Source organism: Biomphalaria glabrata, chromosome 13, assembly GCF_947242115.1.
Source record: "Biomphalaria glabrata chromosome 13, xgBioGlab47.1, whole genome shotgun sequence".
In the NCBI taxonomy this organism is placed as follows: Eukaryota; Metazoa; Mollusca; class Gastropoda; family Planorbidae; genus Biomphalaria; species Biomphalaria glabrata.
The window spans coordinates 28,878,860-28,894,637 of record NC_074723.1 but is presented as its reverse complement, the minus strand read 5'-3'; the positions used below and the strand labels follow the sequence as shown (position 1 = coordinate 28,894,637).

At 33.7% G+C, this 15,778-nt stretch overlaps 1 protein-coding gene across 1 annotated transcript in view; it reads right to left on the bottom strand.

Moving 5' to 3' along the window:
• Positions 1–5,459: 5,459 nt before the first annotated feature.
• Positions 5,460–15,778, bottom strand: part of LOC106070316 (protein ELYS-like) — a 30,661-nt gene continuing 20,342 nt past the window's right edge. The window contains exons 29-37 of the mRNA XM_056008382.1: positions 15,594–15,687; positions 14,306–14,424; positions 13,878–13,999; positions 11,436–13,249; positions 9,933–10,150; positions 9,575–9,772; positions 8,158–8,479; positions 7,580–7,754; positions 5,460–5,829 (exon numbers count right to left, since the gene is read on the bottom strand). Of these exons, the coding sequence (XP_055864357.1) occupies positions 5,812–5,829; positions 7,580–7,754; positions 8,158–8,479; positions 9,575–9,772; positions 9,933–10,150; positions 11,436–13,249; positions 13,878–13,999; positions 14,306–14,424; positions 15,594–15,687 (3,080 nt within the window). The 3' untranslated portion in view covers positions 5,460–5,811. The remainder of the gene's footprint in view (positions 5,830–7,579; positions 7,755–8,157; positions 8,480–9,574; positions 9,773–9,932; positions 10,151–11,435; positions 13,250–13,877; positions 14,000–14,305; positions 14,425–15,593; positions 15,688–15,778) is intronic.

Genomic DNA, 15,778 nt, shown 5'->3' with positions numbered 1-15,778 from the left:
TTGACGTCACACTACCCTGATTTTCCTTACAAGGTTTTTTTCCCCACTATTCTTTTATTCTTTTTGTTATATTAATATTATATATATATATATATGGTATTATGATTTGTCTTCTTTTTGCTGGACGTATGGTAATCATAAATTATATATTATATGTAATATTATTCTCTAAATGTTTTTAAATTTATGTATACTAATACAAACTCATATTTAAATTCCGATATCTAAATCAGTATGTAAATATTAAGCTAAATGATAGTAAATGCGCAGGTCAAATAAATAACATCTATAATGTTCCACAATTGTGACTATCTTTTAAAAGGTAAAAACAGGATAAACACCTCCTAATTTTTAAAAAATTGAATTCCTGGTAGATAGCTATGAAATGAAATTTTTCATCATCCATTTATAAACCGAAAAATATGTGTATCATGCAGGTGATGTGTCATTATCATTTTTAAAAAGCCTTAAGCCATGGCCTATGCGGTTCTCCTGGCCTACGTGAAAAATAATGGACGATTCAACACCTGTCAACTTTAACCTGGAGTCAAAATTAATTTTCTGCTGTGAAAGGAAAACCCTTATATTGGAAATGTAGAGAAATGGACCATGCGCAGTACCGTTACAGTAGTTAAGCAGAAAATTTCAAAATAAAATAGATTTTAACTAATTTCGATGAGCTGTTCCGCAAATATGCCTGCTCCGCAATAGTGACTACTAGATCTCGATCTGTCTAGATTTATATAAATCACTTTTATTTCTTAGATTGACACATGAATTGCGTAGGACATAGGCCTAATCTAATTATCTTCTTTTTTCTGAGTAACGTCTGTAATATATGAGAAGACAAGTAAAAAAGTACATCTAAATCAATATGAGGAGTCTATTAGATCTAATAGCTACTAAAAAAAGATTTCACCTCGCTTAGACTAGACTGCTTCATTGTCATTCATGGTGAAATAAATCTTAGATCTTATACAAAATAAGTAAAGCTAAATTTATATAGCCTATACAAAATTACTTTCTGAAAAACAAAATACTGAGAAAGTAAATTCTTTTTAATATACATGGGCGCCCGCAGAGTGGTGCACTTGTACCCCCCCCCCCCCCTGAATTCTGAGTAGCCCAATTCTAGCCATTTTTTTCGCACCATCAAATCAATTAGCTTCTAAGTAGCAACTGAACAAATAGTGCTTCCTCTGGTTAATGTACTCTAGTAGTAAAAATAACTAGGGTATGGAATGGATGGCCAACCATGTAGGTGCGGCCTCAGAATTCTGAGTAGCCACATTTTAGCAAATTTTTTATATTTTATAATGAAATACATCTTCCAGATCTTTTTTTTTTTATTACGAAGATGTAGATTTAGTCAGAATCCAAGGGGGTGCAAGTGCACCACCATCTACCCCCCCCCCCCCCTGCGGGTGCCCATGCAATATTGGTTCAATAGTTTAATCAATTTATGTTCAGGAAAATTTTGCGCATTGCCTTCTAAGTCGAATCTAAAGGCTTAGGCCTATCATTGGAATTTTTAAAGTGTTATAGTAACTTAACAATTAGTGCTTCCACTGAAAAACAGTTGTAAAGATAGGCTATGCTATATTATTGTAACTAGAATAGGCAAATCTGTAGTTCATGTCCGACCATGTACGATCTATTCTAGGCTTACAATTCTTTGCTCTTTAAAGGATGTCACATTTCCTATAGCATGTTAGTCATGACGATTTGTTTATATTTGCACATAGCTATATAGTCAATATAGTCATTATGAATGCCTCTAGGTCGACTTTCACAAGACATTCTGTATGGTGATTTAACAGAAGGCAGGAGATCTGCTGGTCGTCCACTGCTAAGGTATACTTATATATACAAACGCAACATAAAGCTCTTAAAAATCGGCACTAACAGCTGGGAAAAAAGTGGCACTGGATAGATCCACACGAAGAGCGAGCGTTAAAGAAAGGTCGTGGATTGCAGATGCCATACACATAGTAGGCCTAGTAGAAAGAATGGGTGAAAGAACAAAGGATTGGCCTCTTTAGTCACCCAATAAGTTGCAAAGGGAAAAAATCGTCTCGAGACGTAAAATGCCACAATTAATTTTTATAATATTTAGTTACGGTCTAGAATATGTTTTTTTTTTTTTTTTTTTTTGCCAATTATCTTTCGATGTGATAAATGTTATATTTTCTTTGAACAAAAGTAAAGAGTCTATCGGAGTTGCAGTCGGTGTCAGCGCTCGATAAAACTGCAGGTTAAACACGTCCACCAGTTTACATAGAAGAGATACAAGAAAGTTCTTCACATGCCATCGTCCGAGTCAAAACGTTGATTTGGATTAACGGAGCACTGACAGCAGCAAGAAAACAAAAAATACATCATGAATAAACTGCATTTGCTGGGTATTTTAGGGATGAAACTGTAGATATCTTAGGAACAGAGCAGATGTCTTTGAGTGTTCGTTTTGTTGATTGCGATTGTATTCGACTTCATTGGTTTAGTTCCTTGTTGCTGCATGTGTCTAATGCCATTGTACAGTCTAGACATGGACAAACTACTCGGCCAAGGCTGACCCGTAATGGCTAACATTCTTTTTTTCCGTAACTGTCCCTAGCGATAGCATTAGTGCCAAATTTACCACTTTCGTGTGAGACACAATGAACTGAAAAAATACGAATCCATTCGAGCTCTAAGTCTCAACTTTGAGATCTTTTGACTGTTTGTCGGATCTTAAAATAACGACTGCAAGTGAAACCCGATAAATTGCACATGTGTAGTAAATGTCTCCTCCTCTTGTGTTTCTGATTTGTCTTTTCAGTGTCGTCAATTATTCTTGAACCAGTTTCCATGGTGTTGCAGTCTTTCGAACTTAACATAGTGGCCGCTCAACAGCACATCAGCAGTCACATTAATGGCATAATAAAAAAAACAAATTGACCATCCTGAGGAACACGTCAGAGGTGTCCTCTTGAGGAAGGAGAGACTGCTTGCAGAAAAACTTGATACCGGATATTGAGCTGCTGCTGCTGCGAAATCGCAGGCAACAGACACACTGAGAAAAAACCCACATGTTTGCCTTTTGGGAGTTATTACAGAACACGGCTTTACATTATATATCTTAATTCTTAAGTTTCTTCCTTATGTCTCGCTTTTCAATAATAATGGTCTGTTCAACTTGTTTTTTGTCTTCAACCTAAAACTATGCAAAAGCTGCAATGCAAAAAAGAATATCCGAACTGCGCGATAAGCGCTCATCGCCAGCTTTTCCATCGCGACGAAAAGCGATTCATAAGTTATTGACAGTTTCTGCAACCACAGCCAACATTTGCAGTTTTTGTTTGATCGAACGTAGGCAAGCAGAGGCCTCACGGATAAAGTTAATACTTTGTTCACGTGCTTAGTTTCTTTTTTTTTTTTTATTTCATGAAAAAAAAAATTTACTGTACATTTAATATCGATTAGGTATGAGGGCGCGAAGAGGGGGATTTTTTCTTTAATATTATAACAAGAAAGTTGAGGATACGACTTTGAGCCATGGGTGGGAGCTTGCACTCCTCTACAAAAATCCTGCGGGCGCCCATGATAATATACATGTCATTTATCCCAATAGTAAATTGCAACAATAATTTTCCTGTCAGCCTAACATTATTAAAGTTTGTCTGCTAAATAATCACTCTAAAAGTTCAGTAAACAATTATTTAATACCTAAAGGTGTCCTTTGGACTAGGGCACATGTTCGCAATAAATTTCCTACCCTGCAGCATAAGATTATAAAATTCTATAACAACTATTCTATTTTAGTAATAATAATTAAAAAACAACAACTTATAGCTTAAGATTTTTTTGTTTGACTGTTAATTGAAAACTTGGTAGAGTTGAAAAACATCCAATTCCAGTTATAGGGCCTATGCCAAGTAGTTCAGCAATGAAGCACGCTTCCCTTAGTTTTTGTGTTCAATTACAAGAAGGACCTCAGGTCCAATGTCTCATCTTAGTCTGTAACCAAATCACATTTAGAATTCAAAATAGGCTAATTTCTATTAATTAAAATGTGTTTTGCTTTAGAAACTAATTTTTTATGAAAACAACAACAAATACAGAGATAATGCTGTACAAAAACATACACTGGTAGTATGAAAAGTTTATAACAATGAAACCTTATTTTTTTCTTTGAATTAATTTGTTCTCTACATAGCCTACTTTTAGATTTATGCACTACTCCAAACTCATCAAAACAGTCTGAATTGTAAGCCAGTATAGCATCTTTTCTAAACAAAATATTACCTTTGTAAACAATTATTTTATGGATACTATTTTCAGTATATTTAGCATCTTTCTCCAGCTATTGGTTTAAAAAAGATGTTATATACAATTGGGAGATGGGCATAAATCTAAAAGATTTTGTAGATCAATTTAAACTTGATTGTAAGAAAATACTTCATATTTCATTGTTAATTAAGTCAAAAACTTTTCATGCCAACCGCAAATTTTAAGACGCTTATTTTTTTTAAATGCCCTATTCCAGACATAACATGGCAAGCCCTAACCTGGAACCCCCAAGGAAAGAGGGGACGGCCCAGGAATACATGGCAGATGGGCAAGGCATGGGGACAGTTGGAGAGACTCGCCCAGAACCGAGATGCCTGGAGGATGCTGGTTGGTGGCCTATGCCCCAGAAGGAACCACAGGAAGAGATGAGATGATGATCATTCCAGATTCAAAAGCAAGGTTCTGTCCGAGTTTGGGACAAGGATGTTTACCACAAATTCATTCTTAAATGTGATGTGCCAGTACAAAAGACTTCACTTAATTTCCTTATTTCTTTGACTAAAAAAAGGAATACAATAAACTAAAACTTTTCTTCAAAAGTTCAAAATTTATTCATCCATCAGACATAAACAAATGACGTATAATACAAAAGAGAATATTAAAAGTTGTCTTAGAACAGAAACTCCTGAAAATCTAAAGAAAACAATTTGATTTCAACAACTATGAAGTACAAACTCTGATACATGAACTTTGATGAACAAGAAATTGGTTTATTATATCAATGCTATTAACACAAAATTAATGAGGTGAAATTTATACTAATGCCATCAGACCAGTATTTAACAAAAGGAAATGCTAACAATATGAGTTAAATACATTAACAATCTATTGATTTGTGTGCTCAACACCCTATGAGTTTTTTTGTTTTTTTTAAATATTGATTGAATATAATAAACAAAGATGAGGGCACAAACATATCATCACTATAACAATCTTTATTATAAACAAAATTCAATTTTATAAGAAAATGTAAAATAAAATTCAAGCATTAACTCTATTAGATGAAATAAACAAATGAAATATAAAAAAAAAAAGCCATCAACTGAAATAGATAATTTCTTCCATCAACTCAAAATAAAATATTATTTTTACAGCTGAACAAATTAAAAAAGAAAAAAAAAAAGGAATTATTTAAGCATCAAGATATACATATATATTTATTTTTCAATCATTGTTGCTTCATTGTGCATAACTTCATTTCTTATACATGAGACTTTTTAAAATGCCCAGTTGAAAATATAACTTCAACTAATAAATATCACATGTACATATTTTTTTTTATCAGCAAGCAAGTTACTATATCAGAGTAAAATCTCATTTATACATTACACAAAATGCAAAGCAAAGCATATAAGGAAATAGCAAAAACTGGAATTTTATTTTATTTTTATTCTATATGTGCTTAATAACTGCTTAACAATGATCTAGAATATCTGTATCTTTCACACTAAATGCTAGCATTTTCAACAAGGAAAAGTTTAGTTACTGTCTTGATGAGGTCTGAAAAAAATAGAACAAAGCATTGTATAACTATACCAGTTTTACTAGGAATTTATGCTATAATTTAATTTAAATGTAATTCTATCAAAGTTTAAGCACACATAGTTTAAGGAAGATAAACAGCAGATATTGTGGCTGTGATTCTGTAAAACTTAAATGACTTGGTTACAATCCTTGAAGTACATAAGAATGTTTTTATGTACTGATCCTTACCAGGATTTAAATCTAAGACTTTCTATTTAGTATTCAAATGCTTTAGATCTGGCATAAAGCAGGTTGGTTTAAGAAGTATAGAAAATTTCATTTAACTAACTGGATTTCATTTCGTTGAGGAAAATCTCAATCCCAAGATATTCACATGCTAACAACCCTAATTGTCAGAACCAATCACAAACTTGATGGTACCTTATTATAATTGTATTATAACCTATTCTTTTTGTAACTGTTTTACTTTATTATATTTGAAGAAAAAATGCTAAAATGTCTGCACTAAAAGCAGAAATGATTAAACATTTTGGTTGTGCTGCTAATTAATAATACAAAACTAGCATACATTGATTAGCTAGCATTATTTGTTACTACATAGGCTTTATATTGAAAAGCTCATATTCTACTAAATAAAGGCTGGAAAACCCGATGGGTAAAAAGATCTAATTAGAAATAATGCCAATATTTCTAGATATCACTCTTTATCAAAGTAATTTTTTTACTGTGTGAAATTCATACAATCTAAGGATTGATTGTAATATTCCCTCTTAAGACAGAGCATTTTAGCATGACTTGTGCCAAAAAAAACAGAGCACCATTTCCAGACTAAGCACTTCTCTTATGAAAAAAATTCCTAAAAAAATAAACTAATTACTTTACATACACAAAACTATATATATTATTGAACAAAAATGGATGAACTAATACAATCTTATGGAATCCTGAAATATTAACATTTATTGAAATAAGCCAAGCTAATTTGCATAATTTATGGGCATTAATTTCCAAAATTGTTTCTTCAAAACAGAACAAAATTTAAAAGATTAGAGTTTTTAAAGAAGTTTTAGGCCCGAATATATTTGTTTAGGGAAACAAGGCACGGAGACCCTCAGACACATCTATCACACTATTTTACTAGTCCCTCCCCATGTACCTTGGAAACCAACACCTTCATTTTGTCCACAGTGACAGCCACTCATTTATGAACCAGGGATCTTTTTTTGAGCTGTTTGTTGGTCAGAAAGTTGGCATCATATTTATTTATATTCCTGTTAAACATTTGAATTAAATTGATAGTAAAAAAGAGCATAAAACAGTCTATGGAGTGGTAATCCCTTTGTGTTCAACTGGGTCTTCTCTATCCAGTTCCTCACCCTTACCTCTAAACCATGTTACCATGAATAGACATCATCAACACATACTAGATCTAGATCTAAAGCTTTCCTCAATACTGCCCTGATTTTTATTGGGGCTATCAGTGAGTTAGCTTTCATCAATATCACCGCCTGACATGTTAAAATTTTCACCTGTCACTAACTTCAAAAAATCAATACAAACAAATTATCGTATAAAAACAATGAAGGAAGCCGCCATTACAATCTACTAATGTGTAAAAATAGTAAGAACTAATCTGACAGGCAAACACTGGCTAACCAACCTTAGAGTTGGAAACATCGCGGCCGATACATTGGCAGCTTTGTCTTTTTCGCCAAATAGCCTTGGGCTGATATATTGGCTGCGTCATCTTAAGAAAGCTATTTACCTGTGAGGGTTGAAGCCGTCTTGAGCGAATTCGTCGAGGCTTATATCTGCGCAGAATACTTGCTGACAAACGCTGAGTCTCTGTTGGTTGCCTTTGAACAGCACGATTAGCTAATGGGCTACCAGGGGACAGGAGCAATGGACTACCATTGTACAATGTCCTTCTTTTTCGTTTTCTGAAAAGTGAAAAAATATATACTATAACCGTAACTAGCAAAAATAAAGTTTTCTAAAAAAAAAAAATTGATTATTATAAGCAAAAGATTGTTACAGCCTCTAGTACCTAGAGAGTACTGTACAGAAATCTTTAGTGCCACAGGGATGGCATTAGTCTTTAGTCAAGAAAAGTTAAGTTGTTTTTTTTTTTGACTGACATAATGTAATGACATAATGGGATGGCTGCCTTGCCATGCAGTATGCGTGCTGGACTGTTGTTTGTTTGTTTCAATGGTCCCAGATTTATACCATTCCCACTGCCATTCCCCGCCGTCCTGTGGGAGGTCTGGACTAGGAAGTAGATTATCTTAAGGTCTGAAGGAACAGCAAGAAACATGTAAAACATTTTACAACCAAACTTACGGTTTAGGCTCAGCTTGAGCTGGTTGGTCTTCTTCAACTTTTTCAGGAGATTTCTCTTCATGACTAACGTCTACACTTTCCTGTTCAGGGGCAATGATTTGGTCATTCACAGCTTCTTGTTTTGTGGCAATATTTGGGTCTTCCTCAGCTTCCTGTTCTGTGGCAATGGTTGGGTGTGAGAAGACAAAGGTATGTTGCTGTACTTCCAGTTCAATGTCCTTGCCAGTGTCTAGCTCAGAGCTGAACACAGAAATATTTTTCTTCCCAATGTGTTGCAGTGGTGGAGAGAAGATAAATGATGGACTCAGCTGCTTGGTAATATCTATCAGTAAAGAGAAGAATCAAAATCATAAAAGCCAAAGAAAAATCATTTGTTTGTCATTCTTCTAAATGAAAATAACAGTATCAGGAAACATTTTTTTCTTAAATTAAAAGATTTCTGAATTAAAAAAAAAAAATAATGAAAACAAAAAAAGTGTCAAAGTTGTGTCCTGTCGTTAATAAAATATTGTGTTTGGCTTAATGCTGTTCTTACTGTCTTTAACTTTGTATGCAATGCCATGTGCTTAGATTAAAATATTACCATTTTCATTTCAAATGAATTTTAAAATAAGCACTCCATACATAGTTTTTTTTGCGTGCAAATATTTCAATGAACTCTAAAAAGTTTTGTGAAATAAAGTCACATATATTTTTTATTGCATGGAAAATGTTGTAAAACAAAGGAGAAAGGAGAAGCATTGATGGGTGGTTACTGTTGTACAATGAAATTTATATATATATATATATTCCTTCAATCAATAACTTTTAACAGGGAAGCGACATGTTTATTATCCTATGAATGATTTATGGGTGAACCAATTGTCAGTGAGCCATATTGTCATGAACCAATTGTCAATGAACAAGTTGTCTGTGAATTATCAAATTATCTGTGTTCCCTAGGATCATGTCTAAGCTTGAAACTCAATTCAATAAAATTTATGTCTGAATTGCCCCAAAAATTGTAAGCAGATGTCTAATAAACCTTTAGAAATAAAAAAAAGTAACATGTTTCCATAGTTGTGGAAAACAAAAAAAAAATTGTAGAAATCAATTAGCTACAAGTAAGTACATATTTGATAAATTTTGTTTTTATTTAGAAAAAAAAAGTTTCATGAGCTGGTTTTCTATTCTGATGTAAGTGTATAGTTGCTCTTGAGATTTCCACAAATACTTGGCTAGTTTATTACATTTATTGACAGCTAAAAATTGTTGAATTCTAACCCATATACAATGCCTTGGGTTTAATATTTGCTCTATGGCTCATACAAACATAGGAAGTTATTTTAAGAGTTTCAACTTAGGAATGAGCAGCAGTGAAGTTCTTACATTTAAATTGTACTTATAAAAGCTAATAAAAAAAGACATTAGAATATACTTTTAATGGCTGTGAGACTCAAGGTGGTTTCACTTTCAGAATCTTTATGAGTTGTCCTGTCTGGAGTAGTCCTCTGATGTAAAGAATTTGTTTGAATAATAGGGCTTTCTGGGGAGCTGTCCTCATCTATTTCTAGCCGGAGTGGTGGCATCTGGTCCTCTAGCCCTTCATCAAACACAGCCTCTTGTGTTTTTATTTCTGAGAAAAAGGAAGAACACACTTAGAAAAATTAAATTAATGAAAAATACATCAAAGTTCAAGAAAAGACATCAAATTTTATAAAAAGGTTGGCATCACAATTCCAAAAAAACAACAATACTACAGATTGTATTAGAAGCATATGGCTAGATTGAATTACCAGGTACAGTTCTGTCTGGTGTTTTACTTCCTCTAGCATTTCTCACAGGCACTCCTGGCTCAGCAGACCTTCCTCTGGTCACAGACAGAGGCCTAGGCGAGTCTAGTTCTACACTTGATGCTCTCTTGCTACGAGTTATCTTCTCTTTCTCCAGGAACATTGTATCTGCTGTCATGGTTTCCTCAAGTTTTCCTTTTGCTTTGGCTGAAGCTTTTGATCTACATTCAGGAAAACATTAAGATTTTTAAAAAATTGTTAAACAATAACAATAAGAAACTTGATTACAAAAAATTCTTAGTGAAAAATAAAAGTATAAGGTAGTGCACTGTTCATATTTCCAGCTGTAATTTTATCTTATAAAATACAGACGTTACTTTAAAAAAGAAGATGATTATGTCCCATGCGTGTCCCTAGGTCAATCTAGTCATGCATGTTAATCAAAGACTTATAAACTCTGCCAAGTCATTGGTTTTCCTGGCTGATTCAAGCAACACATTCCATGCTCTAATAGCACTAGGGAAGAAGGATCATATATACAACTTTTACCTAGCATATGGAATACAAAATGTGCCTTTAAATTTACATTAAAAGGGGGTAGAGGAGTTAAACAATTAAAAATAAATAATTATTACTTTAATGTTTAAAAAAATCTTAGTTCTACGTCTTTATCAAGGATTGGTTACACAAACTATGACACAACCAATTGGGCATGTCTGACCTACTGAAATGTTGGATAGCTTCAATTCTTATATATGTCATTCAAAGAATATTTAAATTTCAATAATGAGTATTAGCGTAGCATTTTCAAAAAATTCTTGGTTATAAAAAAAAAGCAACTTTATCTGCAAAGTGTTGTTAAATCATTGAATACATTTTTATAACATTATTTCGACTAATGACACAACCCTATCTTTTAATGTTACTTATATGTAATTACAATTTCCTTTCTTCAAATTACCTTCCCTACAACTAGGTATTGTTTTGAAAGTGTTTCAAAAAAATGGCTTGCATAATTCAATTTAAAAATCAAAACAATTAGTTTTAAGAAGACAACTATCAAAATATTTAAAAAAAAATTGTTTAAAAAAACAAAACAACATGTTCATGTTTTGTTAAGTACAATAAATAATTGTTTTAAGTTTTAACTTGATCCAAGAATGGGTGTGGGAAAAATAACCTGTTCAATTGTCTAAGGGGGATGAGACTTTATACTATTGATTTATGTATTGCCTATGTAAATAAATAATTGTAAAAATAAAAATACCAAGTTTCAACTTGATCTGAGAATGGGTGTGGAAGAAATAACGTGTAGAGATCTTTTACCAAACAGACAGAATGAGTTTATATAAACTTTGTAAAAAATATCAACATCATCTAAGAAAGCCATATAATGAGGTGAAATGGGATTTTCAATATTCTTCTACCAGCTTTTCCCTTTTTGGGGGAAACTAGAAATGAAAATAAAATTCTATGACCCTTAAATAAAAGGTGGAAAATACTGACCTGTTGGGTGATGAATGCATAATTACTGGCTCAATCTCATCTGTGTGTAACTTTTCTGGAGACCTCAGAGTTCGGGTGGATTTTCTGGTTGCAGGGGAAGATTGCTGTGATGTGCCCAATTCTGATGCATTACTCTTTGATGTGTCTGGAGACTTCTGTCTGCGGCTGGATCTTCTTGATGGGGTGAGCACATCTTCTTTGGGGTCAGCAGTTGATCTGCTTGGAGATCTTTGACTTCTCGTTGATCTTTCTTTCAATTCCAATGGATCTGGCAAGTCTATATTTGTGCTGGATATGACTGATTCTTCATGGGCAGTTTGTAGACGCATAGACTTTCGAGTAGGAGTCAATGGCTTTTCCAAGACAGACTTCTTGATAGGAGTTAAAGGATCTTCACTTAGAGTTTGCTCAGTGTGCTTTTCTTTCTGTGTCTTCAGAATACCTCTTGTGGGAGAAGAAGAACTAGTGACAATTGTTACATTTGTATTTTTCTCCTCAGGAGACATTTTCCTTTTCTTGATGCGTCTTGTTGGTGTCACTGATTCATTGCTGTCAGCAATTGTTTGATCTGGTGTCTTAGAATTGCCTCTGGTGCGTCTAGTAGGTGTTAATTGCTCAGTGCTTTCAGCAATCATTTGACCAAGCATCTTAGAATTACCTTTGGCAGGTGTTATTAGTTTATTACTGTCAGCAGAAGTGCGATCAGGTGTCTTAGAAATGCCTCTGGTGCGTCTGGTAGGTGTTGTTGGTTCAACATCATCTGCCATTGTTCTATCTGGTGTCTTAGATTTGCCTCTTGTGCGTCTGATCATTGGTTGTTCTTCTTTCTTAGCTACATCTTCTTCTTGTTTTTTATTTTTAAATTCTTCTCCGTGCATTGTATCTGCTTGATCAACCTGCTTTATTTCTTCTTCCTCTGATATATGTAAAGCTCTAGATCGTGTCTTTCCTGGTAGCTCTGTCACACTCAATTTTAAATCAGGGGTTTTATTCCTAGTGGAGCGCCTGAGACTAGTTCTATCTGGAGTGGATTCTCTGCTCCCCTCTTCTTGGACTTCATCAGTATTAGCTTTAATAGCTGACTTGCGCATGCTTTTCCTCACCTCTTTTTTTGATTCAGACTCATTTGGACCTGACATATTCTTCAAAGGTGATTCTTGGGCGACAGACAGAGAAATGGAGACTGTGTCACTTCTAGAGGGCGACTTCCTGTCCGGGGTCTTTCTCCTTGTTCTAGAAGGTGATCCTGGTTCTGAAGACTCAGTTACATCTGTTTCAAAAGATATTGTTCTCCTGGATGGTGACTTTCTTTCAGGTGTGCGTCTTAAATTTCTAACAGGGGATGGTGAATTATCAGGTTGTTGGCTTGATCTGTCAGCAGACCTACGCAGGACTCTAGAAGGGGAAGTACGAGAAGTTTCTATGGGGACATTCTCAGATGACCTTGAAGGAGACTTTCTTTCAGGGGTTTTTCTTCTCCGAGGCTCTTCTTGTTCTGTTCTGTCCACCAATTGGTCAGCTTCATTACTTTTACTTTTCACCATGAGCTTGGCTTTCTTACTCAAAGGTGGGGTGGCTGGAGGAGAGTCCCCACATTTCTGTTGGTCAGTGGTTCGGTCAGGGGATACATTAGCTAAAGTAATGGAGGTTGAAGGAGGTTGAATTTCAGAACTACTGGATGCCACATCAACAGTCACTTCATTATGGCATGATGTCCTTACTAACTTACTTTCCACAGCTGTATGGGTGAAAGCTTTCATTAGGGCTGGCCCGATTCTCTCCAATCTTCTCTTGTAATCAACTTTATAGATCACCTGTGAAAATATTGACCAAAAATTGTTTAAGATTTCTTCCAACATAAAAAAAAAGGTTTCCATATAGTTTTTAATTTATATTGATTTATCACATTGAAAAACAATCAAAATCTTCATGTAACGGTAACATGAAATTAAGAAAACAAAAATTAACACTATCTATTATTTCCAACCAGTTTTAAAGAATTAATAAAAAAAAAAACCCTACCACTATTTTCATCGTTTCTACAAAAAGTGATTCATTATAAAATTTTTCCCATTATGCCAAGAAAAATCTAATTCAACATAGCAGTGGTTCTAACAACCCTTTTGCATGGCTCTGAGACATGGATGTTAGAACAAACAAAGGTTTCCAACAAAAAGCTAACTAACCTGAGGGAAAGCTTTATATTAATTATTTCAACTTTACATGTTATTTAAAAGATTACATACTAGAACATTATAGGAAGCAGTTCATGTTCATGTAATTTAAAACCAAACAAAATATAATTATCATTAGCATTACTCTTGGAAATTACTAAAAAAACTGATGTTTTGTTCTTGTCAGCTAAGTGACATGTTCACATGTTCTACTTTAGTCCATCTTTTACCAGTGATGAGGGAAAACAACTAAAATGAATGCACTTACTTGTGAAACCTCAACCTCTTCTTCCCTTTCTTCTGACTCTGCAGTAACAAGAGAAACATCTAGTGATGCCATCTCCACAGTCTCAATTGGAGATGAAGTCATTGAAGGTGTCAAACAAACTCCTACAAAGAACACAACAGAAAATGTGTGAAATGTGTTAAAAGTTCTATAATGTAAAACTTTAACTCGTATTACAACATTGTTCAGTATAGACACTTTTTTGTAAAAAAGAAAGTTACTAGCAGTTGTTTTTTTTTTGTATAAGAAAAACTCTTCTCTATTATTATGTATTATTAATTTTTTTTTTTTTTAGTATTTTCTTAATTTTTGTGAAAATCTCCCCTTATTTAGGAATTATGACTTTTAAATACCCTGAAATAGGAGTGCTAACTATAAATGTAGTAAGACAGTTTATGTGACATATTTACCAGAGTTTCTGTTAACATTGGAGCTAGCTTGGAATATGATTTCCTCATCCACGACAACATCAGTTGGAGATGTGGGCTGAGATGGGTGCAGGTCAGGGCGGACCAAATCACTGACATCACTGAAATGAACAACAACAAAAAAACATGAAACTTTGTGCCTACATTTAAAATCATAAAGCAAGTGACTACATGGACAAGCATGCAGCAAAAATCAAAAGTGGAACTTGGAAGAGTGAGGACATTTCAACACCTGATACTAACAGTAAACAACAGTAGAACTAAGAGTGGTGATAGAATCCTCTCAAGCATTGGGAACTTTAAAAAAAAAAAAAAAAGAATAAGACTTAGACTACTTTATTGATCCTTGTTGAAAATTTGTTGATTACAAGAACTCTTTTTTACAATGAAAAACAACTATATTCCACAAAAGAGAACTGACAATTATAGAGCGTTCTTTTTTTTCTTTTTCACTTTTGTCTTCTTCATAGATGATCATCCCCGAAAATAATTTATGAAAAATGATATAAACATGAAGTATCAGCCTAACTCCAAAAGAAGGACTCGGACAGTGTGCAACCAAGAAGAAGTAAAGGCTTTTTATTTTTATCATATCTGAGGCCTGTTAAAAACCTCAAAATGCATGGGGACCCCTTGCATGGAATGATATTTTGTTTAACTCAACTAAGAATACTACAATAATTATTTAAAAAAAAAAAAAGATATATAAGCAAATATTGAAGAATAAATTCACAACATTATAGAGAAATTAGATTTTTAATAGCCTTTCAAGTATTGTTATGATCTAAATGTGATAAATGGCTATGATCTAAATGTGATAAATGGACAGACTACACAAAACTAAAAGTGGCTTTCCCCTTACAGGGACTAAAATCCCTAGCCTATATACAAGTTTTAATTGATTAGTAATAAATCTCCATGCTCACTCATACAAAAGCAAAGATTTCCTGCTACAGGGGTGAACAACTGTATAGAAAATAATAAACAAGCATATATGTGACCCTGCTGGACCAAATAAAACAAAGGACGTTTGGCCCATCAGCTACAAAACAAGCAAACAAAAAAAAAAAAAAAAAAAAAAACCAACAAACGACACAAAATAGGCTAAAGTTGACTTGTTGGTTTTCTATCGAGGCAAAAAAGAGCTATGCTGGTGTAAAAGCACGGGAAATCGGAAGGGAGTGGTGATGTCAGGCAAAGTTTCAGTGTTTCAACTGTTAAGATTTACAAGATACTTATGAGACATAAATTTTCAAAAGCAATAGCTTACTGATCCTCTGTAACAAGTACTGGTGATGATGATATGCTGGTTATATTTTCTTGTACTTCAGCTGTCATCCTGTCAGTTTCTTCCTGACAAGTCTCTGGTGATTACAATTCATAAAGAAATATTTGTAAAAAAAAACTTTTTAAGACCACAAATTAAACTAAAGAGATCATTTACTTTTAAAAGAT